This window comes from Pediculus humanus, genomic scaffold (genome assembly GCF_000006295.1).
Source record: "Pediculus humanus corporis 1103172108232 genomic scaffold, whole genome shotgun sequence".
NCBI lineage: Eukaryota > Metazoa > Arthropoda > Insecta > Psocodea > Pediculidae > Pediculus > Pediculus humanus.
Genome location: NW_002987802.1, coordinates 106,111 through 131,596, shown reverse-complemented (window position 1 = coordinate 131,596; position 25,486 = coordinate 106,111). Strand labels below are relative to the sequence as shown.

General features: G+C 27.7%; 7 protein-coding genes across 7 annotated transcripts in view; 3 read left to right on the top strand and 4 right to left on the bottom strand.

Moving 5' to 3' along the window:
* The window catches only part of Phum_PHUM456700 (class A rhodopsin-like G-protein coupled receptor GPRnpr, putative), a gene marked incomplete at both ends in the record, with an annotated part of 12,329 nt that extends 9,124 nt beyond the window's left edge, over nt 1-3,205 (top strand). The window contains one exon of the mRNA XM_002429887.1: nt 2,249-3,205. Within this exon, the coding sequence (XP_002429932.1) occupies nt 2,249-3,205 (957 nt within the window). The remainder of the gene's footprint in view (nt 1-2,248) is intronic.
* A 643-nt stretch (nt 3,206-3,848) lies between these two features.
* Nucleotides 3,849-4,407, bottom strand: Phum_PHUM456690 (Vesicle transport protein SEC20, putative; the record flags this gene model as incomplete). The annotated part of the gene is made up of 3 exons (XM_002429886.1): nt 3,849-3,975; nt 4,074-4,363; nt 4,405-4,407. The coding sequence occupies 3 exons, from the start codon at nt 4,405-4,407 to the stop codon at nt 3,849-3,851; spliced, it is 420 nt and encodes a 139-aa protein (XP_002429931.1).
* A 515-nt stretch (nt 4,408-4,922) lies between these two features.
* Nucleotides 4,923-10,242, top strand: Phum_PHUM456680 (Phosphoinositide 3-kinase regulatory subunit, putative; the record flags this gene model as incomplete). The annotated part of the gene is made up of 18 exons (XM_002429885.1): nt 4,923-5,014; nt 5,251-5,545; nt 5,617-5,918; nt 5,994-6,138; nt 6,214-6,371; nt 6,445-6,679; nt 6,767-6,984; nt 7,063-7,265; nt 7,358-7,506; nt 7,666-7,938; nt 8,019-8,183; nt 8,274-8,498; nt 8,579-8,807; nt 8,891-9,080; nt 9,158-9,262; nt 9,329-9,537; nt 9,612-9,842; nt 9,908-10,242. The coding sequence occupies 18 exons, from the start codon at nt 4,923-4,925 to the stop codon at nt 10,240-10,242; spliced, it is 3,759 nt and encodes a 1,252-aa protein (XP_002429930.1).
* Nucleotides 10,243-10,582: 340 nt separating this feature from the next.
* Nucleotides 10,583-14,657, bottom strand: Phum_PHUM456670 (uncharacterized protein; the record flags this gene model as incomplete). The annotated part of the gene is made up of 2 exons (XM_002429884.1): nt 10,583-10,633; nt 11,004-14,657. The coding sequence occupies 2 exons, from the start codon at nt 14,655-14,657 to the stop codon at nt 10,583-10,585; spliced, it is 3,705 nt and encodes a 1,234-aa protein (XP_002429929.1).
* Nucleotides 14,658-16,067: 1,410 nt separating this feature from the next.
* On the bottom strand, nt 16,068-18,687 carry Phum_PHUM456660 (peptidyl-prolyl cis-trans isomerase G, putative; the record flags this gene model as incomplete). The annotated part of the gene is made up of 4 exons (XM_002429883.1): nt 16,068-16,954; nt 17,218-17,658; nt 17,742-17,825; nt 18,123-18,687. 4 exons carry the CDS (start codon nt 18,685-18,687, stop codon nt 16,068-16,070), a joined length of 1,977 nt encoding a protein of 658 aa, XP_002429928.1.
* Nucleotides 18,688-21,429: 2,742 nt separating this feature from the next.
* On the top strand, nt 21,430-21,873 carry Phum_PHUM456650 (uncharacterized protein; the record flags this gene model as incomplete). Its single annotated transcript, XM_002429882.1, has 2 exons — nt 21,430-21,594; nt 21,709-21,873. The coding sequence occupies 2 exons, from the start codon at nt 21,430-21,432 to the stop codon at nt 21,871-21,873; spliced, it is 330 nt and encodes a 109-aa protein (XP_002429927.1).
* A 671-nt stretch (nt 21,874-22,544) lies between these two features.
* On the bottom strand, nt 22,545-25,412 carry Phum_PHUM456640 (uncharacterized protein; the record flags this gene model as incomplete). Its single annotated transcript, XM_002429881.1, has 8 exons — nt 22,545-22,712; nt 22,809-22,970; nt 23,359-23,568; nt 23,655-23,751; nt 23,847-24,142; nt 24,221-24,542; nt 24,623-24,929; nt 25,028-25,412. The coding sequence occupies 8 exons, from the start codon at nt 25,410-25,412 to the stop codon at nt 22,545-22,547; spliced, it is 1,947 nt and encodes a 648-aa protein (XP_002429926.1).
* Nucleotides 25,413-25,486: the final 74 nt, after the last annotated feature.

The following is a 25,486-nucleotide window of genomic DNA, read 5'->3' as shown; positions in this document are numbered from 1 at the left end:
ATGAAAGACGTAGGAGGAAAATTCTCAATCAAAGTTCCAAGTATTTAATTTTTTTTTTTTTTTTATTTAATGGGAGTCGAATTAAGTTTTTCTCTCCTTTTTTACCATTTAATTTTGGTTATTTTTCCTTTTAGATGGGGTCAAACTACGTCACTTTCACAATCAAGCTCCAGGCGAGATAATAGGGATAATAATTTTGGATCGATTCGTAACAGTTATAAAGATTCAATTGATTTTTTATACGGGAATAATAATAAAAAAAAAAAAAATTTTAAAAATTCATCTAAAAAAATATTACGTAACGATGTAAATGGTGGTGGTGGAGGGGAAGAAGAAGAAGAAAAATACGGTTGTAATTATTCAAAACCACCGCCACATCCGCCACCGCCATCTTTAATTAAAAAAAAAAATATTTCTCCTTCTTCTTCTTCTTCATCAACGGATGGATTTAAAAAACTTATGGATGATGATAAAAATAAAAATAGTTTATTTGAAAACATAACAACGAATTCCGGTGAAATTATTAATAATAATAATAATAAAATTTATAAAAGTAAATCGGAAGATGGAATATTGATAAATTCAACGAGGAGAAAAATTCAAATGGGAAAAGAAAAAATTTTCCCGCCTTTTTTGGATTCACTATTAATACCGTTTACAAATTATAAGAAAGAAACAAATGAAAAAATACCGTTAAAAATAATTAATAAAAACGATGGAGTCGTTATAAATATATATTCATCGTCGTCGTACGATAATAATGATAATGATGATGATGATGATGATAATTATCCAATCGTTTCCGCCGATGGTAAAATAAATAACGATAAAAAAATAATAATAAAAACTGCATGCGAATTACCGAGTACCCACGTTTGGCTTTGAATTAAAATTTTATAATAATTTATTAGAATTAATTTCCTCTTATTAGGATATTTAAAACAAACGAACGAAAGAATCACTTCATCTTTTCTTATTTTAATAGATTTAATAAATAAAATGTATTAACGGTTTATGTATAGTCGCGTTACTGCCACGTCGCGTTTTTTTTCTTTATGATTAATTAAGTCAAACGCACGTCGGATGAGTAAACATAATCGGGTACGCAGATAATAAATTAGATTTCCGAACGTTTTTTGTTTTTGTTTATTTATTTACCGATTCCCGCGTTAAAGAAAACGTCATAGAGTAAATAAATATTTGTATAATTTGCTTATTGAAGACTTTTTACCGATCCATTTTGAGAGTTTTATAGACTGATTTATTTTTTTTTAGAATAATTATTATTTTTTTTTTTTTTTTAGAATAATATTATAAAAATAATAATTAATAATAATTTCTTTTTTTTAATTACAATCAAAACGTTAGAAAAATGACTGATTTTAATTAAATAACTTATTATTATTTTAACGGCTTATTTATTAATAATGGTAACTAACTAATTTAATTAATTAATTAATCATCATCATTATTGTTATAATTTTATTAATTCTTTTTTTTTTAACTTAAAATTATTATTATTATTAATAAGAGAAAATTTTTAACCGAATGTTATGTATTTAACGATATTAAATGTATTAGATAAATTAATTGTTGTTTGTATTATTATTATTATTATTATTATTGGTGTTTTATTATTAAAATATATATGTAAGCTTGTTTTATATAATAAACGATATATTGTAAAATAATAATAATAAAGATAATAATGTTTTTTATTTATTATGTATTGTATGTTATTAATAATAATAATTTTTTAAATATATATAATTATTATTATTAAAAAAAAAAAGTTTATAATTTGTGTGTGTGTGTAATTATTATTATTATTATTATTATTATTTAGTAGTTATTGTTTGTGTATGTAGTAATAGTTAATAATTTTAATAATGATAATTAATTTGTTTTTTGTTAATTAATTAAAAGTTTTTTTTTCTTGTTTTCAGTCCTATAATTTGTATGACAGATTATACACATTTGGAATATGTGGATGGTTCAAATGTAAGCGTTTGTCAAACACTTGCTGATACATTTTGGTCAAAAACATTTTTCATTGGTGGAACATTAATTTTTTTTGCACTTCCACTTGCAATATTAATTATGCTTTATTCAGTGATAGCAATTAATTTAATGATGCATCCAGCAATAATTCCTCTGAGAAGATTGGTGAGTAAAAACAAATGGATGTGGAAAGACAATTTTTGTTTACTTTTCCATTATATTATTATTATTATTATTGTTGTTTTAGGAAAATCCATCATCTGCACAAAGATATAGGAAAAAAGTAGTCATGATGTTGGGTACTGTTGTTACATTTTTTTTCGTTTGTCTTTTACCATTTCGAGCATTGATCGTTTGGATCGTTTTGGCACCACACGAAGAAGTCATGAAATTAGGAAACGAAGGCTATTACACTTTACTTTATTTTTGCCGTATAATGTTTTATTTAAATTCCGCGATAAATCCGATATTGTATAATTTAATGTCGTCGAAATTTCGTAACGGTTTTTTAAAATTATGCGGTATCAAAAGAAATTGTTATAGGAAACATAAGAAAGCACTTTTGAGAACGAGTACTTTTAATACTTCTTCTCTGACTGCCATAACAACGAGTTCCATACATAGGCCATCAATTCCTGAAGTTAGTAACGGTTCGAAAGAAAAAAAAACATCATCGTTTTTAGATTCGAGAAAAGAAAATGGACGAAGGAATTCAAATTGCTCAAAATCTTTGCTTTTATGCGGTGAAATTATCAACGATTCCAAATCCGTACGTTTACGTAATAAATTAAATAACGAAAAAAGAAAAAATTTTGATAAATTTTATATAACGAGAACGAATCAAATAAATCGTAAAAAAATAAATAGGAGAAGAAAATCGTTTAGTGATTATTTAATCTATGGAACAAATACGAGCACAACACCCGTCACGCTCAATCACAGTCAAAGCATGGATAGCATATTTAGAAGAAAATCATGCTACGGTGTAAAAAAAGGAAAGTTAAAAATTGTTAATAAAAAAAACATTTATAATTCCGACGATGGTATTATTGTTTTTAAAAGCACTGATAAGAATAATGTTTTGTCTGGGACCAAAAAAAGTGATAAGGTACATAAACAATTAATTATATGTGAAAATGAACAAAATTCGAATAAACATATGAATAAAAAAACCAAAGACAGATTTAAAGAAAGTTTTGTTTAAAAAACAATTTTTCTTTTCTTTTTTTTTTTTTTGTACCTTTTTACACTGTGTTTTCACATAAATATTTTTAATAATGTTAAAAATAATTTATTTAAAAAAAATAAAATTTAAAATTTTTATATTTTTTTTTGGTAAAAGTTTTTCAATTTGATTATATTTTTATAAACTTTAACAACAAAAATACCATTAAAAAAAGCAAATTTGATGACTCTGCTCTAAAAATATCCCTTGTAAATAATAAATATAAATGTTTGTGCGAAATGAACATGAAACAAATCAATCGAATGAATATGCAGATGTTATGTGTGGAGTGATATTGTCCAACAACATATAATAAAAAATTTCAAAGTAATTATCGATAACACATTTAAATTAATTAAAATATTCTTTTTTGAATGATGTAAACAACACATGCTAAAAAAAATGCAAATGCGAAAAAAATCAAAACTTTATCCGTTTTTTCCCTTTGTCCATATTTCGCTAACAATTTACTTGATTGACCGATTATATTTCCAGTGTTATCCAATTCTATTTTTGTTCCATCTGCTATTGTTGATGTGTTAACTAAATTATAAATACAAATTAATTACAAGATAAATAATAAATGTCTTTTTAAAAAAAATTTTTTTTGGGTAATAAAATACTAACATAACGTATCCAAAGATGTAGCACTTCTTTGAGTCGAATCATGCAATGATCTGCTTATTGACAATAATTGATCTGTTACATTAGAAGAAATTTTAGCCAAACTATCCTTGTCTTTTTTTTTTCTAAAACGAACAAAATTGAAATTAATAATCGTGAATGCCATTTTTTATTCGAGGTGTTTGAGAAATTATGCTCGATTGTTAAAATGTAAATAATCCACCTGTGAGTAACATAAGATTCTTCACTGTTAAATAAATTTTCCCTATTACTCTTATCAATGGCAATCAAAGCTACAGTATTAGCTTTTTGAAAGGCTGCTATGGTTGCTGTCAATTCATCTTCACTAGTTTTAACATCGCTAAGTAACCATTTTTGAACGCTTGGTTTTTCGCTTTCATTTGCCAGAGCTTTCAAAAGATTTAAATTATTTCTAAGTAAAGATATTTTTTTTCTACCCTCATGATTTAATTCATTTAAAACTTCTAGTGGACCTTTGCAATTTTGAATTTCCTAAAAAACGATAAAAATAAATTTTGCTTTTAATTAATTACCATATTGTTTTTTTTTAAATGTAACGTCTTATTGAAAAATTTACTTGGCAAGCCAATAATAGCCTATGCAAACTAAATCAAAAACAAAATAAGAAAGTTTTTTTTTTTTTTTTAAATTAAATATTTTGTATCTGATAATAAAGTTTTAAGCATTTTAAAAAGTACAACTCACTAATATTAATTCTTTCGTTTTCAAATTTAAATGTACTATTTCTCTTTTGACGAGATCTATTTGAGTTACGGCCGACATTAATAACTTTTTTTTTTTATATATTTTGTAAATAAAAATGTAAAAGCTTAATTCATTACTAATGATTTAATTAAAAAAATAAAAAATTATGAATTAATTTTTTTTAAAGGGACTGTAAATAAATAACGTGGAAGTAGAAAAATATCAAAGTGTGTGAAATTAATTGTATGGCAGCTGATACTATTAAACAAGTTAAAATGAATTGTAACGTAGGAAAATTTTTAATTTTTTTTCATTAAATAACCGATAATTTTGAATGACTTAAATAATGGGGAATCAATTAGTTGGAATAGCACCATCTCAAATATTTCCAGTTGAGCATTACCTCACGGATCATTCCAATTTAAAATTTGATGTCAAGTATGTAACTAGTGAGTGAAATCTATTTATCTATAAAAAATTTTATTCATAATAATTAATTATTATTATTATTATTATTGGAGTTTAATACTCATTATAAATTTAATTATTATAAATATAAATTAAAATTAAACATGTGTGAAAGTAAATTAAATAACACATATGTAAATTTAAATCATTTGTGATATTTTGTGATCATTCACTTGTGTGTTATTGATGTAATAATTAATTTTTAGCCTAGGCTCAACGAGATTTTTCAAAGTCGCCCGTGCGAAATCACAAGAAGGATTGGTAGTTGTTAAAGTTTTTGTTATTCATGATCCATCATTACCCTTAACAACATATAGAAATGGAATAGAAGACATTAGGACCAAATTAGCATCTGCTGTTAATTGTTTACCATTTCAAAAAACAATATTGCAAGATAGGGCTGGTTTTATTATTAGGGAATATGTCAAAAGTAGTTTATATGATAAAATTTCAACTAGGCCTTTTCTAACAAATATTCAAAAAAAATTTATGGCTTTTCAAGTAAGTTATAATTTAATAACTTATGTGTTTCAGTTTCATTCGTTAGCTCTTTTTTTTTTTTTTTTGTCTAGATTTTGTATGCTTTGCATCAATGTCACAAGGTAGGAGTTTGTCATGGAGACATTAAATTAGAAAACTTAATGGTCACTTCTTGGAATTGGATATTATTGACTGATTTTGCTAGCTATAAACCAAGTTATTTACCAGAAGATAATCCAGCTGATTATTCATATTTTTTTGACACATCACGAAGGAGAACTTGTTACATAGCTCCTGAAAGATTTAATAATAAATTAAGTAAAGGAAGTACATTATTCGATGAAGGATTAGTCAAAGGGGAATTAACACCTGCCATGGACATTTTTTCAGCTGGGTAATATTATTATTATTTATTTATTTATTTAAGCTTTCAAACAACATTTGAATATCATTTCAAATTTCACTTTAGATGTGCTTTGATAGAACTTTATAACGAGGGTCAGCCACCTTTTACATTATCTCAGTTATTATCATACAGAATTAATGAATATGATCCAAAGAGACATTTGGAAAAAATTGAAGACATAGGAATTAGAAATTTATTAGCGCATATGGTTAGTCAAGTTTTGCACATTTTTCATTATTTGATGTTTTATTTTTGCATTAACATTATGTATTCTTTTTACTAGATTCAAAAAGATCCATCTGCGAGAAGTTCAGCCGAGATTTATTTGGATCAAGCGAGGGGAACTGTTTTCCCCGAATATTTTTATTCATTTCTTCAAGGCTACATGCTTATGTTTTCTGCTGCTCAACCGATTATGTCTCCGGATGAAAAAATAGCTAGGTATTTGTACTATTATTTAAAATCCCATTATAAAACATCTATATCATGAAATATAATTTTTTATTTATTTTAGACTTAAATCTGATATAAATAATGTGATTGAAATGCTTACTAAAGAGAAAGAACCGAATAATGAAAATTCTTTGAAAGAAGGTTCAGATGGTTTAGTTATAATTACAACATTGGTAACATCTTGCATAAGAGCATTACATCATTCCAATTCGAAATTACAAGCTTTGGAAGTTTTACTAGAGCTTGCCTCACATTCTAGTACAGAAAATATTCTGGATAGGATAGTTCCTTACATTGTGAATATCTCGAGAGAGAGAAAAAAAATTTTATTTATTTAAAGTGCAATAGATTAAGACGTACTAATGTGAGTTTTTTCTTTCTAGTTTCATTTAATGCAAGATCCCGTTCCGCGTGTAAGAATATTATCAATACACACACTAACCAAAGTTTTAGCCTTAGTTAAAAATGTACCTTGCAGTGATGCTAATATTTTTCCGGAATACGTTCTTCCCGGTTTAGCTCCGTTAACGAACGATCCGGTTATACTAGTGAGATCAGCTTACGCTCAAAACATAGCAGACCTTGCCCAAATCGCTCTCAGGTTAGTTCAGGTTTCAACTGAAAATTTTCCCTCATTTTTCTAGAGTCTTTTATTAATCGATTTCAATTTTTTTTGCAGTTATATTGAAAACTCACGAGACTGTCAATCGTCAAAACCCTCGGACACGCCTAAATTAAGTTACGAAACTGAATTAAGGATATTGCGGGATATGATACAACAAACGGTTTCCTCATTGCTTGCAGATTCGGAAAATATTGTTAAAATTACATTAGCCGAATATGGAATCACTAGATTATGCGTGTTTTTCGGAAAGCAAAAAGGTTGTTGTCGAAAGTACTTTTCAACTGATTCCTGACACGATCATTTTATTTGTTTTTATTTTTTCATATCGTAATTTCATTTTTATTTTCAGCCAACGACGTACTCTTATCTCATTTAATAACATTTTTAAATGACAAAAATGATAAACAGTTGAGGGGTTCATTTTTCGATTGTCTCGTCGGTGTTGTTTCTTACGTTGGCGTTTACAGTTCGGCCATAATAACTCCATTGCTTCAACAGGTATGAAAATTTTTGAAAATTCTACTACCACGTTAGAATTATAAAACTTTATTTTTTTGATGCAAATGATTGGTGATTTTCTCATTGTAATTTTTAAAAAAAAAATAAAGAAATTTAATTAAATTTATGGATCGTGTGCGTGTGTGTATGTATGTGTAGGGTCTTTCAGATCCCGAGGAATTCATTATAGTCAAATCAATAAATGCAATGAAAGAGCTCACCAAATTAAATCTTTTGTGTAAAGCTTCTGTCTATCAATTGTTACAAGATACGGCTTGCTTTCTAGTTCATCCAAATTTGTGGATTCGACATGCAGTCGCTGGTTTTATAGTTTCTATTGCTGTTGCTCTCGACACCGTAGATGTTCAATGTAAAGTAGTCAATCATTTAAGTAATTATTTTAAATCTCCCGTCATTCAAGTTAACAAAGAGGTAACACGATTCCCTTTTTTATTTAATCCCTATAATAATTTAAATTATGCATTATCGTATTTTTTTTTTTGTGTTTGCAGTATTTAATACTGAATGCACTGTTGGATCCAGTACCGAGAGAAGTTTTCGACACCGTACTTAAGTGCCAAGACATCGAAATATTATTACATACATTACAAGAGAGACAAAAGGCTAGAAATTTAGTTAAAGCCGGTCACGTACCGCAATACATATCTATTCCATCTGTGATCAAAACTGTAAATAATAATAATAATAATAAATATGATTACGTTTAGGGGGCAAAAAAAAAAATTTTTTTAAATTTTTTACTTTAGATTTTCCGACGTTTGATTTCGGAAGGAATGAACGATCTCGTTGAAGACCAATTGATTAGCATGGGAAAACATTTGTTGAAAATGCACAAACACAAAATGTTTTTCAACGATGATAAACAAATCAATCTTTCGGAAACGAATGGAAAACTCGATTTGAGCCTTTTAAATGTTACTATAAATTCACATTGTGTCAATCTCAAAACTGATGTTCAAAAAGAATTTCAAGTTGGTTGATAATCATTAAAAATAAAAATTATTTAATCGTAACAGGTTTAAGAGCAAGTTTTGTTTTCTTGTGTTGGTAGGATGCAAATAAGAAAAGGATGGATAAATGTAATCGTTTGTCACCGGAACTTCATTCAAATATCGGTATGAATTCTGAATGGCAACACATGTTTGGTACTGGAGACATGGCTGCCACACAAATTTCAAAAACGACGATAACGTCGAGTAATTTAGAAGTTCCATCATCTCCTCTTTATTCTTTAATTTCGGACACGGATCAAAGTCTTCACGAAAAATCATACATTCAATGTAACTTTTTACTTTTAACATCAAATTTCCTTCGAAACGAAATTTAATTAGAAGTTAAAAAAAACTTACGTGATTAATTTCAGATAGATGTGCTCCTTGTAAATCCGAATTGAGAAAATTAATTAGTAGAAAACAAGAAATGTATTTCAAGACTTCCAGGGCACGAGAATTAGCCGAACAAACTGCTTGGGGACCACACATTCCACCACCGGGTTGGAGGTTAAAGGGCACTTTGGTCGCTCATTTACACGAGCATAGAAGTTCTGTTAATAAGTAAGTTGAAGATGGATTTTTTTCTCTTTATTCCTCGTTTAAAATAAAATTTAAAACAATGAGGAATGTATTTTCAGATTGGTTCCTCTTCCTGGCAAAGGGAAATTTGTCAGTTGTTCGAACGATGGTTGCATACGATTATGGGATTGCATTAAAATGGAAGGGAAAAATATTGCCAACAGGTACACAAAAAAATGACGGTCAATGATGGCTAGAAAAAATGTCTGATTAATTATTTTTGATTCCAGGTCTAAACTTTTATACAATCGACAAACCGGTGCCCTCATGGGTTTGACCCTCTGCGAAAATCACGAATCTTTGGCTTCGGCATCTGCCAATGGATCCGTATTCGTCATGCGTGTTGAAACGAGTTCGAATAAAGTATCTCTTTTACATTCTAGACAATTGGACATACAGGAAGATGGTTGCGCGGTAGACATTAACTACTTGGACTCAGGTTCGTAAAATGTTTTTTACTGGAGTAAATGTTTTTCATGCGGTACGATAAAAAAATGTCTAAAATTTTTACAGGATCGCAATCTGTTCTCGTGTATGCCACAATGTACGGATCACTCGTGGGATGGGATCTCCGAAAACCGGGCACAGCCTGGAAGCTTGACAACGACCTCAAACATGGCGTTATAACATCATTTTGTCTTGATTCTCAACAGTGTTGGGCTGCGGTCGCAACATCGAGCGGATATCACACGGCTTGGGACCTTCGCTTTCAATTAGCTGTAGCCAATTGTGTTCATCCAGCAGGTAAATTATTATTATTATTATTAATAAGCAACAACAATTTACCGATTGTAATTGAATTATTCAAGGTCGCGTTAGAAAAGTCGTTCGTCATCCAACGGAAAAATCATGGATTTTATCCGCGGTGCAAGGAAACAATGAAATATCCATGTGGAACATGGAAACACAAACGAGGCAGGGAGTACTTTGGGGAACCACGACTCCACCTCTGTCAAAAAGTTCGGTTAACGGACACAGCGTGTGCGCAATGTACGCAGGAGAAATGGACAGGTCTCCGTTTGTTTTTACCGGTGGAACGGACATGAGATTGAGATATTGGGATTTATCAAATTCAACAAATTCATATCTTGCTGTGCCTTCTGCTTTGGACGTCGTCAATTCTTCCTCATTCAGTTACGAGTAAGCAATACAAATAAACAAAAGGTTGTTTGTTGCCTTCCTTCGTTCGTTGGAAAATAAAATAATTTTTTTTTTTTTAGGCAAAGAGTTATAGACGGTATGAATGTCATACATGAAATAGCATTGAAACCACGAGGTGGAAATTTAAACGAATCGTCGTCTAAATTCGAAGAGATGAAAAAAAGTCCTTTTGAAGAAACGAGAGGACGAGTAACGGAAGCTCCTCATCCAGGTAACAAAAAAAAAAAAAAAAAATTATTTTAATTGCGGGTACCACCACCACCACCACCACGCATCCATCGATTACATGAAAAAAAAATTCTTTTTTTTTTTTTTTTTTCAGGTCACCAAGATGCCATTACAGACATAGAAATGTGCCAAGCGACACAATGTTTCTTATTAACGTCATCCCGTAACGGTGTAATTAAAGTTTGGAAATGAAATAAATCATTATTATTATTATTATAAAGTTCAAAAACTTTTCTATTATATTAATTATGTATACACTCGTTGAAAAAATATATATAGGAATGATGAAAATGATCGATTGATCGAAAAAATTGTGTGAATGTTAATTAACGTGTAAAAAAAAGTGTTGAAGTGAATAAATAAATAAATAAATAAATAAATTTACTTTAAATAAAATTTATTATTAATTTTAAAAAAATTGCAGTAATTTATTATTATCATTATTTTTTGGTTTTTTTTTTTTTTCCCGTCGTCGTATTTTTATTAATTAATTATTTCGTGAGTTAAAGTTCTAACGTCGACAATTTTACACATATCATTTGAATTTTGATTTAAAACGAAAAAATTTGGATTGACCCAACCTTGACCCTGATAATAATTATTAATAATTACGTCGTTTGGAAAAGCGTTCGGTGGCACGGGAATCATATTATCGAATTTTTCCTTTTCGAATTCTTCCCACGCCGCTTGTCGCTCTTCCAGAGTCAATTCTTCATCTTCTTTATTTTCCAATAGGGAATCGTGTTCGTGATAACTCACGATCAAATCCCTATTCGAAGACAATATCTGTGCTAGTAAATTATCCTTCGGGACTTTGGGGATTTCCCATAGATTTTTCGGCAGGGGATTATAAGTGAATAATTCTTGCAAGTTGACCATCGAAAAATGTCTTTCGATTTGATGTTCGTCTATTATCCTGTGCGCGAGAGATAATTTCGTGACTTGACGTTGATATATTTTCTCTTCCATCGTCGCCTCCGATAGAAATCTATAAATGTAACAAGTTTTCCTCTGTCCGAAACGATAAACTCTAAATATGCTCTGTAGGTCGTGACTCGGATTCCATGACACGTCGAATATGATGACTCGATTTGCAGACACCAAATTAATACCCAAACCTCCGGCTCTCGTCGATATTAGCAAAAGTCTTAAACGTTTGTTATTTTTATCGTTGAATTTTTTACAATAATCGAAACGACTTTGACTGTTTGTCGTACCGTCGATCCTATAATAATCCACACCCGTCACCCACGTGTTACATTCATCATTCTTATTATTATTATCGTTTACGAATCTTAAGAAATACTCGATGAGATTGAGAGTCGTCAAATACTGACTGAACACTAAAAGTTTATCACCCGCTTGATGGCAAATTTTCAATATTTGAAACAGCAAAACTAATTTTCCACTCGCTCGAATCTCCGTGAATTCTTCTTCTTTTAAAATTTTATTACAATCCGCGAACGCCATTGCGAATTGTGACGTTTTGTCCACGTCGTTGGATACGGTGTCCAGTGCGTGATGGAAAACACGGGGATGAGTCCAGATTTTTTGAAGCCAGGAAAATGTATTGAACAGAGATTTATTTTCGGAAAAATTCGCATAGTTTTTAACGAACGTTCTATAGAGTTCTTCTTGAGTTTCCGTCAGACATATTTTAATGACGTATTCTTGTTTTTCCGGAAGTAGAGATTTCAATACGTAGTATCCGAATCTTTGAATGAATCCTTCGACGAGAGAATGAAGAACGTGTGCTCTCCTTTTCATTATTCTAACATCCGATTGCGTGGAATCTTCGAATTGGCCATTTTTAATAGGATTAACGAATCCGTTCATGAATTCTCTTTTCGTTCCCAATATGCTGGGTTTGACGAATTCGACCATGCAAAAATATTCTATTAAATTATTTTGTAGGGGAGTCCCCGTGAGAACGATTCGTCTGAGAGTTTTCAATTGTGACACGCATAGGGCCAAACATGATTTTTCATTTTTCAACAGGTGACCCTCGTCGCAAACGACCAAATCCGGACCCGGATTTAAAAAAGCCGTTAAATATTTTGAATTTTCATTTTTTTTATTATTCGTCATGAGACGAAATCCGTTGTAGCTCATTATCAAAACCCCACCGTTCTCCTTCCACGATTTTATTTTTTTAATTTTTAATTTTTTCGTTTTGCACGTGACGACTTCGAATATTTTTATCCTTTTCTTACATTTTTTCAACCAATAATAAAATTCTTTGACCCAATTTTGAACTGTGCTCAGAGGACATAGTATCAATATGGATTGAACTCCGGTGTTGTTCGTGAGAAGTGTGTGTGATAATGTTATCACTTGAAGTGTTTTACCCAATCCCATGCAATGTGCCAAAATACATCCGGATCCACTGTCTTCTTCCATTCTTTTAAGGGATTCGAAACAAGAATCCCACATGAATTTAACACCTTCCCGTTGATGAGGTTTTAAATTGCAAACTAAATTTTCATCTACAACGAGTAATTCTTCTCTGGTTTCAGGATCGAAATCCAGAACCAATTTGGAATCGTTCGAATTGACGGAATATTTTTCAAATATTTTATGCCTTTCGCTCAGCCTTTTCTTCCTCTCCGTTTCCATTTTTCTCGCTTGTTTCGTATTTATGTCCAACGATTCCTTTTTTAAAATTTTCTTTATGTTTTTACGTCCCTTATTGGGAGATTTTTGAAAGGTCGAATCGGGACTGCATTGAATTATCGATGAATCGGTGGTACTTCCGGTTAAACTTTCCGGTTCGCTGTCCGACAACACCCTACGTTTTCCCTTGACATTTCTTTTTTCGCTCGTTTCCGAATCTTCGCTTATAATAAAACCTTCGCTGATTATGGATTCTTCGCTGCTATAATTTGAACATTCGCTCATATTAGATTTTTTGCTACTTTTATAAGAATCATGGCGGCGAGTACTTTTCGTTTCTTCGCTTTCGTTTCTTTTATCATCGCTTATTTCACTTTCCGTTTCGAATATTATTTTATTATTTTGTACGGATTCTCCATCGCTGCTGGTGCTACTACTGCTGCTGCTGCTGCTGTTGCTGCTGCTGCTCGTGGAAAACGCAGCAAGTCTGAAATTTTTCAAACCGTCCGAGTTTTTATTTCTTTTAGGATATTTATAACGTTCGTTTAACTTTTTCTTTTTAATTAATTTTTTTTTGTTGTTTTTGTCACTTTTACTAGACGTATAAGAATGTTCGCTCGAACTTAATAAAAAAGCACTTTTTATAACTTCATTTATGTGAGTTTCGTAATTTTCATCAACGCATTTATCTCCTAATGTTTTCTCATTTGTTTCCGTTAATTTTTCCAATTCGTTAACGAAATCCATGGAAGTTTCTCCTCCTCCTCCTTCTTCTTCTTCTTCCCCTTCTTCTCCTTCTTCCTCTTCTTCCTCCTCTTCCTCTTCTTCTTCTTCTTCTGGTTTATTAGAATTTTTAACATTCAACTTATTGTTTTTATCTTTTGATAATTTCGATAATTGATTAGAATAAAAATTTTTTTCATTTAAACTATTCTTTGTTAATTTCAATAGATTTAACAATTCTTCTTCTTCTATTTCTTCTGGTGTCATACCTTGACGCGTTTTCCCTCTCCTACCACATTTCCTCGTTTCGTTTGATTTTTTACTTCTAATACTGCTCTCATTGCAACTATCATCCGACTCGCTACAACTGAAAAATTTTTTTTTATTAAAATTTTCATTTATTTCATCGAATTTTCTTTTCGGATTTATTATATCTTCGAATACGGAATCCGTTGAACTTTTTGTATTTTCATCATTTAATCTATTATCGATGATTTGATTATTTTTCACGACCGGAAATAATTTCAAATCGTCGTCAATTTTTTTTTCCATCACGTCATCATCTACGAATTCTTCTTCGCGAGAATTTATCAACATTTTATCTGGTACACTTTTAGGTATTTGTCTGGAAAACGTTTCACACTTCCGTTCATTTTCATTAAATGTTTTCACATTTTCATCGCTAACATTATAACAACAATAAGATTTATCGAAATTTTTACCCTTTAATGCCGTACTTAGAGAATTTGAAAATAAATTTAGGGTAAATGGCGAATAAAATTCTTTGGCTTCAATTAATTTTTCCATTATACTAAACCATAACCAAGCTTCCATATTTTTCACTTCATTCTTATCGATCACTTAAAAAAAAAAAGAAAAAAAAATTTTTTTATTAATAGAAGTATAATTATTAAAATAAAACTATTTGAAATGTTAAAATACTAACATTTGAAAAAATTTTAAAAATTTAACCCTAATTAATCAATCATAAAATAAATAGAACATACTTGGGCAAATAATATATAAGAGTCCCTTATCCTGTTTTAATAATTTTTTTCATATTTAAAACATTTTCGTATTTTTAAAAGGAGCAAAAAACAAATTTACTCTTATATGTTAACCACCACTATCAATTTAAAATAAATTTCAATTACAATCGTATTAAATATTTATTTGAAAATTAAATTATAATTACATTTATCATGCTAAAAATTCAACACCATAAATAAGAACACACACACACACACACGCAATAAAATTATTATTATTATTATTATTAATTTTACGATTGTTTTAAATTTCATTCATTTATTTATCCCTTTTTTTAACTTGATTTGATTTATTATTTTAAATAAATAAATACTACGTGAACTTTATGATATAAAATGATTGATCGTTTTATAATAAATAAAAAATTTGATTTTACCCATCAAAATTTTTTTATAAAATAAATTTTTACACCTACGATGAGTTCCCGAAGGACTTACAATTCTCAAAAAAAAAAAAAAAAACGTTACAAAATTACTTTTGATTCACTAACTTATTAAAAAAAAAATTAGCATTCAAATATTTTTAAACCGAGTTAATAAATTTGATTTTGAAAATAAAATGAATAAATTTTATTTATTATTGGTCCAATAAATTTTAAGAACACTTATGAGTATAAATAATCTAAACTCTTCCAGTTATTTTTTGTAACGATTGTTATTGATTATCAGTATTCCAGTTGATTCCAGTCATTTCCATGATTGTTGACGATATGATTATTATAATAATGATTAAAGTCACAATCATAAAAATAATATAATTAAAATTAATAATTTAATTTTTGATTTTCCCATATTTTCCATTGACGTTTTCCCATTTTATAATTTTCTTATTAATATATATATATATATTCCAATTAATTTTATTAAAAATGACTTTTTAAGCATTCCATAACTTCTACACTTTGTGAGATATTAAACTTTATCTGTAAGTAATAAATATGAATCGTGTACTATTTATTGATTTATCAATAAATATTAATTTATATAAAATTTCTATAATAAATAATTTTCAGCCATGATAGCTTTTCCTTTATTTATATATATATATTTAAGACATATTTCATACATCCTAACATATTTTGTTAATAAATAAAAATACATAATCTTCCATGTCGTACGCATAAAACAAATGTTTCACACATTTTTTTGGGGATCCTGATTATTTTTTTTTTTTTCACGAGTCGTTTTAGAATAATTACGAAGCATTAGACATATCGTTTTCTAAAACATTCGATGATTTTTCTCCAGCACCTTCGACATCTTCTCCATTGTTTTCACCAAAAGTTTTCTTTTCCTTTTCCGACTCGACGTCGTTTTTCTCACTCGCATTATTATTATGAACTTTATGCAAGTACCTTTTACGAGTATCTCTGAATTGTTTAAACGCTTTTTGTAAATTCAATTTTTGCCTTTTATTTTTTCTACATTTCGAAACTCCATAAGTACGATCGGAAAAATCGCTGCTATCCGAATTTCTTTTCTTTTTTTTTTTTCTAAAATTTTTCCCATTGTTTTTCTTCGAGTTGTTAAGTTGATATTCATCTTCCGAACTTGCTTCCGTTTCAACATTATACTCATCATTATCTTTTTTTTCTTCGACGACTTTATTTTTATTAGCCGCGGCTGTGATCATTGTTTTTTCCAATGATTCTGTGAAAACGTTATCGTTGGTCATTTTAGCAAATGATTTAACTTTTAACAACGGTTTTTTAAGTTCGTTCGTTATCAATTTATCAACTTCTGCTTTTAAATCGATATTAAAATTTTTCGAAATTTTTCCCCCGCGGATTTTTCCATTATCCGATGTTGATGATTCGCTGAGATCTGATGTTATCTCAAATTCTGTAATTGTATCCTCATCATCATCATCATCATCATCACTCGTAGATAATAATTTTTTTTTTTTTTTTTTTTTAGTTTTTTCTTTATTTTTTAATTTTTTTATCATTCCACCGTTGAATTTTTTTTTTTTTTTTTTAACATTATCTAAATTGTAATTATTATCTTGATTGATTTTTTTCGATGAAAAGTTTAATCCGTCCTTATTATTATTTTGTAAAAATTCTCTTTTTTCATCTTTCACTGAAATTAGTCAATATTTTTCAAGTCAGTTATTTATCTTATATACTTACAAACAAAACTTTTTTTTTCTTTTTTTTTTTTTTTTTTAATATATAAATATAACCCGAATAAAATTATTATTAACTTAACAATACATATATATAATTTATAGGGTAAATTTTTAAAAATATTTCAATGATATTTTTTTTTTATTGGAAGAAGAAGAAGAGAAAAAAAAAAAAAAAAAAAAAAAAGTTAAAAAATATATACAAACCAATAGTTACCATTTTTTTTACATTTTAAGTCGTTTTTAATGGCATCTACAGAGACACTAGCCTTAGTTATAAAAGATGATAACATAATTTCGTGTGATTTCACAAATTCAAATTCTTTTTCAACATTTGTGAAATTTTTAACAAAATCCCGACTGGATAAGTCTCTTAATTTATCACTACTGCTCTTAAAACTGATTTCTGAAATGATTTGTGTCATTTTCCAGAAACCTTTTATTTTATTCAATATAACATCCACTTCTTGTACATTATCTGATTCTGATGCATCATTTGTTTTCTTTTCAACAGGTGCATCATGTTCAATATTTTTCGACTGACTAGGACATAAATTTTGTTTATCCTCGGAATTTTTCAACTTTTCAGTACATTCTTTTTTCGATGATTCTGTCACGTTGTAAACATTCAAATCATCTGCACTAGAAGAACTCTCACCTGAAAAATAATTAAGATGTTAAATATTTATAAGCTTTAATAAATTAATTAAAAAACTAAATAAAAAAAAAAGTGGTACTTACTTTCCGAATTAATTTTTCTTTCTCTTAATCTTAACCTTTTCTTTCGTTTTCTTATCGAATTGTAAGAACTCAAACTACACTCATCTGTAAAAAAAAAAATAATACCATACATAGGTACTTATTTACAACAGAGTAAAAATTTAATTATTGTTATTTACTTTTAAAATCATGGAATGTATACATTTTTAAAACTATTAATAATAATAATAATAATAGTAATGTAATTAATATATTTGCTTAACTCATATAAATAAATTGATTCAAATTTTAGTTTATTATCGAATTTGATAGTTTTCTCAATTGAAAACTTGGTAAATAGTAGTTAAGATTTACATTTTATGAACTCCATTATTTTTATTTCTGCATAAGACATAGACTTACTTTTATTTTTTTCTTCAAGTTCAGCTATCCTCTTGGCAGATTCTTCTTGAGCAAAAGAACAAATGGATCTGAGGTACCACAAAGGTTTAGGATCGCAAAAGTAACAAACCCAATCATCATCGTTTTCAACTTTTTCTAAAGTATTTTCATTAAAGTTTCTTTTAATGCACTTTTTACAAAAAGCACAAATGCACTTTGAACACAAAAATAATTTTCCACCTTCACCACACCATCTGCAATATTTATCTTCTCCATCGCTGTCCAAAGATAAGTTACCATCTCCGTAAAAATTACAGCATGAATTGCACATTAAAACATTAAGTAAAGGATGAAAGCTGACTTTTTTACCTTTGCTAATTAATCTATGAAAACTTCTATTACATTTTGTACACACATAGTTTTTCAAATATTCTTTGGTCGGATCAGATAATAACAAATTTTCTCTATACTTTTTTTCATCTTCTGTAGGAATCATAACTTCTTTAATTGACTCTACAGTCCGACATAATTTTTGTTTGGATACGTTTTCCACATCATTTTTTGATGTTTCACTTAAATTCTCCATCTCAATTATACAAAAAAAAAAAAAAAAACAAAACAAAAAAAAAAGTACTAAAATAAAAAATTAAGAATAATTTAAAGATTTCTTTTCGAAAATTTACATAATAAAATCTAGAATGTTTTTTTTTTTTTTTTTTAAGTAAGCACTAAGAGCTTTGAAACAAAAATATAGTTGGAGAAAATTTGCCTTTGATAATTATAAAATTGATATTACCTATACTTTATTACTGTTAACTATAATACTTCAACATTCACCAAGACTTTTTTTTTAACTAAAAAAAATATTTGTTTTCATATAATTAAGTTCAATAAAATTTTTATTTCCAGAACAAGACATATATATGTATTTATGTGCACAGATTGGAACTACAAAATTTACAAAATAATATTTGAGACACATTAATTCACTTTTATTCGAATTTAAATAAAATTGATTAAATAACTTAATTAAAAACATTTATACTGAAAATAATACTTTAAGAAATAAAAAATTATTATATAAATTAAAGGTTATAAATATATTATGGAGTCAACTGAACCATAAAACAAAATGGCAGTACAATTTGTTGTTGTACTGCATCAAGTAAATTGAACATTTAATAATTTTCTTATAAAAGTTAAAAAAAATTATATATTTATATATGAAAAATTATTATATTTACTTAAATAAAAAATTTTATACCTCTTCGGTAATAAAGTTATAAAACCAAAAGTGAAAAAATTAAACGAGATCCATAATTTCCGCCAAAATTTAGACGTGTAAGAATGAAAGAAAGTCAAAACTATACTTAGCTTAGGTTGTTTAACACATCTATGGAATTCCCTCGTCGAATTGAAAATTTTAACGGTTTTTTTTTTTTTTTGAACTCGAAAGAAAAAAATTTCAAAAAAGTAAAAATTTGTGAGTATTTTTTAAAGAGTAGATGCAGCAGCATTCTTAAATCTTTCTTATCGTTACTAATTTATTTATGATTATGAGTTAGTATAATTATAAAGTTTTTTTTAATCTTGTAAAAAAAAAAAAAAGGTAATTACTTTTCATTTGTTCAATTCAATTTCAGATCCAAATCACCAAATATGGTGATCATCCTCCATGCAAAAAAAAAAATGTGAATATTAAAATTATTATTTAAATCAACCGTTATTATTTCATTTCATTTTCAAAAAATTATATATAATTAATAAAACTAATAATGAAATAATTCCTCTTAAAATAAACTAAAAAGCAACAATGAGGTATTCAGGTATGAAAATTAATAGATATTATGTATGTACATATTTTTTTTTTTAAAAAAAAAGTAAAATGAATTTTAATAAAGATTTACATAAGATAACTTTTATCATCAAGTATAAATTAATAAAACAACCCATAAAATTAAATAAATTGTATTTATTAGTTTTTTTTTTTTTTTTGAAAATTAATCAAGTAGGCTTTTGAATAAAACATGAAGTCTTCTCAAAAGAAAAGTAAACAATTTTTTTGGATTCGGTTTTAAAATGTTATATAATAAAATAATTGAGTATTAACATCGAAAAATTTCCGAGTGAGAATGGACTCATCTAGTTTTACAGATTTAGAAAACTTAACTGAGTTTTTTTTGGAAGATGATTTTAAAATTAATGATGTAAAAATTGAGCCCATTCCATATACATTTACAAAACTTGAAAATGGAAAAAGGGTCATTAATTGATTTTATTATTTTTTATTTTAAACAATCATATATAATACAATTAAATCAATGCATTTTTTTTTTATTTACAGATAATTATTGATTCAGCATCCGTTATCCCTCCCAGTTGGTTGCTCTTGGACCACACAATAGCTGTTATATGGATGCTATTTAATTCTAATTCAGCATCTTACACTTTAAGCACGTATATTACTACCATTCAAAAAATAATAATAATAGTAATAATAATTATTATTATTTTATTTTAGATACAAACGATTTAAAATGGGCTTATGAATTTTTAAAAGAAATTCGAAATAAAAAAGGTGAAAATCCACCGGATGTTAAAATTTGTTTATCAGAAATTCAAGATCGCCTAATTCATTTATATGCAAAACTTTCAAGTTTAAAAGATGGTAAAAAAAAATTCATATAAAATAACATTAAATACAAAATTATGTAAAACTGTAAAAAAAAAAAAAAAAAGTAGAATACAATAAGATTTTGTTAACTTTACTGTTTGTAATAATTTTTTCTTATAGATGATTCAAATAAAAATTCAAATTTTTTTAATGGGAATCCCAAAACATTCTTTCTACCAACAAGAGAAGAATCCAGTCAATTAAAAATAATAAATAGCACAATTGCTAGCAGTAAAACTGATATGAAAATTGAATTTCCCTTATCATCCATACATTCTTCCAGAGACATAAGCCTAACAATACCAAAAGAAAAACAATCCACCGTTGGTATTCTTATGAATTAAATGTAATTTTATAAAAGAAAAGAATTTTATTAATTTTTTCTCTTTTTTTTTTTTCCATTAAAGATAACATATTCAAAAAATACATTATCACCAATTAATTATAACCATTTAGAAGATTTAGAATTTGAAGATGATGATGATGAAATAAATAAATATATATTTGATTTTTTTGAAGAATCAAAAAAAAATGAATATTTACAATCAAGGTTATTTAATTAAAATATTAAATGTTTTTATTTATATTATATTTATTTATTAAAAAAGGGAAATTTGATTTTGATCTAGGTCTAGTTCAAGGAGTTTAATTCCAATGAAAAGAAAAAATCAAAATTTATTATCAGGTTCTGATGGTTTTAATAAACGTAATTCTTTTGATGATATTAAATGTACGGATAAAACACAAAAGAAAGTTCATTGCATTGCTGAAATGCGAAGTTTAAAATATCAAAAATCACTCAAAGTACAGGAAAAAAATGTAAGCAAAATGTAAAAATTTTTTAATAAGAAATAAAAAAAAAAAAAAAAAAAGAAAAAAAAAGTCATTTCAGTTTAAACAAGATTGAATGAATGAATGAATGATTGAAAATAGGGAGACGAAGCTGCTTATTCAAATCTTAAAGCTGAAATCCGAAGATTAACATTCAATCCAAAAGTACCTAAAGATGATTTGAGAAAATTTTTAAAAGAATGGAAATGCGAAGAAGAGGATAAACTTCATAATGCGGTACATCGACTTTGCAGTATTGAAGAGTAAGTTTTATCTTTTTAATATTATTTAAACACGTTAAGAATTTTGGCCAATATAATATATATTATTATTGTAACTCCGATGTGTCTTTAATACTTTCAAAATACCTTAAATCGAAACCTTAATTTTCCCCTTTTGAAAAACCCAATTTTCCACCTACTTAGTTGAATTTTCTTTTTCAAATGGCTTAAGCTTTTTCTCCATCCATTTTCTTTCGGCTCATTTATTATTATTATTTTTTTTTCCATCCACCCACCCCCTTCCCAATATGAGGAGGATAGTTTTCTATAAAAAAAAAATTATTTTTAAATCTTCTTTAGGAACGGCCATGAAAAATAAACAAAATACTAGGACAGGAGAACAATAAAATTCAAGCTAAGCCTAATTAAAAATGAACAAAAAAAAGAAGATAATTAAAGCAAATGGGCCCTTTTTGTTCCTTACAGAATCATCAAAAGCATCGATGAAAGAACGTCCATATCGAAACAGGAAAATTAATATTCTTCAAATAAATAATAACAAGTTGGAAAACATCGGAAAGAAAAACAAATGAAAAACTTCTCTCAAGGGGAAAATATTTAATTCAATAATGGAACAATTTTTTTTAAAATTTCATGTTAGTTTTATTTTTTTCGTTTATATTATTTAAATGGTTAATATAAATATGGGAAAACGATTTACAAACATCCAAGAGAATTGACTAATAACGTAGATACTTTTATTTTACCATCTTGAGATGCTGTGACGCAAGTGGCACATTGATTAGCAAATGACCAATCCACGCAAGTAAGCATTGTTTTATGACCTCCTAATTCTAAACTCTTAACTAAATTCGAATCGCATACCTGAAAATATTTTCAAAAAAAAAATTATAAAATCCAAAGTTAAAATTATATATAAATATATATACATATATGAATTTTTCATTTATTTCAAATTACTTTAAATATTACACCGCGATTTAATCCGGCAGCCAAGAGTAGGGATCCCGTATTATCAAGACAAAACATTCGTCCGTGTATTTCTGGATGAACTTTCATTTCTTCTGGAATATTCAAGGTTAGAATTTTGCTATTAACTTGATGTAGAGACCTGGAACAAATCTGAAAATTTTCTTTTCTAAATAATATATATATATTCTATCAAATCAATTTAATTGAATGGCACGTGAGAAATTAAAAGTCTTAACATAAAGAAAATTTTTAATTTTATAGATAAACCGTTAAACCTATCATCAAACAATTAAAAAAAAAAATTTGAACTCACCGAAACGATTTCAATCAAAAACCTGAAAATATTCATAAATTTTCTTCCAAGTTGAAGTCTACGTATGGAAAATTGTAAGTTTTTAAAATATTTTTTTCATTTCAAATATGCAAAACTTAAATCACAATTTTATAATTTACCTACTGCTCGAGGGAAAAGTAATTGTTTGCATTTTCCCAGGTTTTACAGGTTTTTGATTTGAGTAAAATAAAATAAGGTATATACCTTGTCATTAGCCAGAGAATAAAAGTGAGTGTAATCTGCTGCAATTTCAATTTGAGTGACAGGATATTTATGATATGTCCACTTTTCAATTATGTCATTCTTACGATAATCTAAAAGCAAAACTGTTCCTTCTCGAGTTCCCACCAATGCCAACTGTCCATTATGATTCATTTTTACGCATGTTGCAAAGTAATTTATATTTATTGATTTCTAAACATAAAATTAATTTTTCAAAACACTTACTATTTATTTTTTAAAACTTTGTTTCTTCAACAACAAAAAAAAAAATTACCAACCTCTACTTTTCGAGATCTTAGATCTATTACAAATAATTTACCCCCGAGAATTACTATGACTGTCGGATCAGCTGGACTGCATGCTATTTCAACAACTCTAAAATTTAAATAAGTTTATTTAAAGTTATAATTAATTAGTATTTCAAATAATAATAATAATAATTGGTAAATAGAAAATTAATTAAGACTTACCCTTTCCCTGAGGTATTCTCATTCTCAATATTAATACTCCACATTGCTTTAACATCTTTAGTATTGTATAATGTCACAAAACCATTGCTTGTTCCACAAATTACATATCTATCATGGTTTGGAACCCAATCCAAGCATAAAATTGAGTATTTGTTACTAAAACATGCGACAGTTTTGCATAAAGGAGAAGAACTCCATATTTTTAAATTCCCCTCTCTATCTGCTGATGCTATTAAATTTCCTTGATTATTAAATTTAATTCTTGTTATTTGGGTTTTATGTTCACAATATTCTTCCTAAAATACCACTATAAAGGTTTAAATAATAAATACAATTTTAACATCCCCAAAAAAAAAAAAAAAAAAAATATTTACCAAACTTAAAAATAGTAAATTTCCTTCCTGTGCCTGTTCATATTGTACATCTTCTTTTTTTAATGTATTGTCTTTAACTCGTCTGGCACTAATCACATCTAATGATGATTCCCTTTCTCTAGATTTAAAATAAGTGGGTCTGCCATCTGTCGATAAAGATCTTTTAGTAGGAGGAATTTTTTTTAGTGAATGTTTTCTTTGACTATTTCTACAAAATTGTGGTGGTTCTTTTGAATCATTTTTCGGGCTAAGAGGCACAGATCCAATATTTTTCATAATGGTTTGTAGTAAATTTGCTTGATTCTCACTTGTTTTTAATTCTCTTAAAAAAAGAAGAAAAAATTTTAAGAGATAATATTCATTGTGTTAAAAACGATTGATATTAAATCATGTAATACTGACTGAGCAATATTAAAAAAATCATCCATTATTTCTTCAATATCTAACCCTGAATCTGACTCTGTACCCATAATTTTTTTATCATTATTTAATAAATTAATAAGACCCTTTCTGATGATATCATTTTCTTTTTGTAGGGCTACCATTTTAGATGCATTTTCCTCGAAATTGGTTAATGTCGGCTGTGGCATACATTGGTACACAGCAGCTAAAAAATTATGTAAGGAAATTTGCAGTGTATCTTGCCATTGCTTGCTAAAATATATTCCAAAAACAGTATGTTCTTCAGGATTTTTTATGAATGGAAACACTAAAAAGTAAAATTTTTACATGTTTTTTTTTTTTTTAAGAATGCTTAATTTGCTAATAATTTTTATTTGAATCGTTTTCATTGGAAACTTTAATTACCGAACCATTCTTTCCATTCGCTTTGATTGACAAGCTCAGCTGTGAGTTTAGCAAAAAAATCAGTTATTTTGTCGTGCTTTCCATTTTCCGAGGCGTTAACTAAATAAAACTTCAAGACAGCATTTTCTAATTTTTTTACAGCCGAAGCAAAATGTTGTTCAAGTCTAACAAACAAACGTGAATCTAAATGATTCCAAGTTTCTTTTAAACTAATCAAATCGTAATTGTAAACATGTTGAAACAATTGATCAACAATTTTATCAACCCTGAACCCCTTATCTTTATCTAATTTTAAATCTGCATCAAATGCTTTTAAGGCTCCACCGAAACCGCGAAACATTAAATATTCACGAATAAGTTCATCAGCAAATTGAATGTGTGACATTTTATACAATAATTTCCTTCCTTAACAATTTACATGACATTAAAAGATAACGTAAGGTTGATGATAAGTAATCG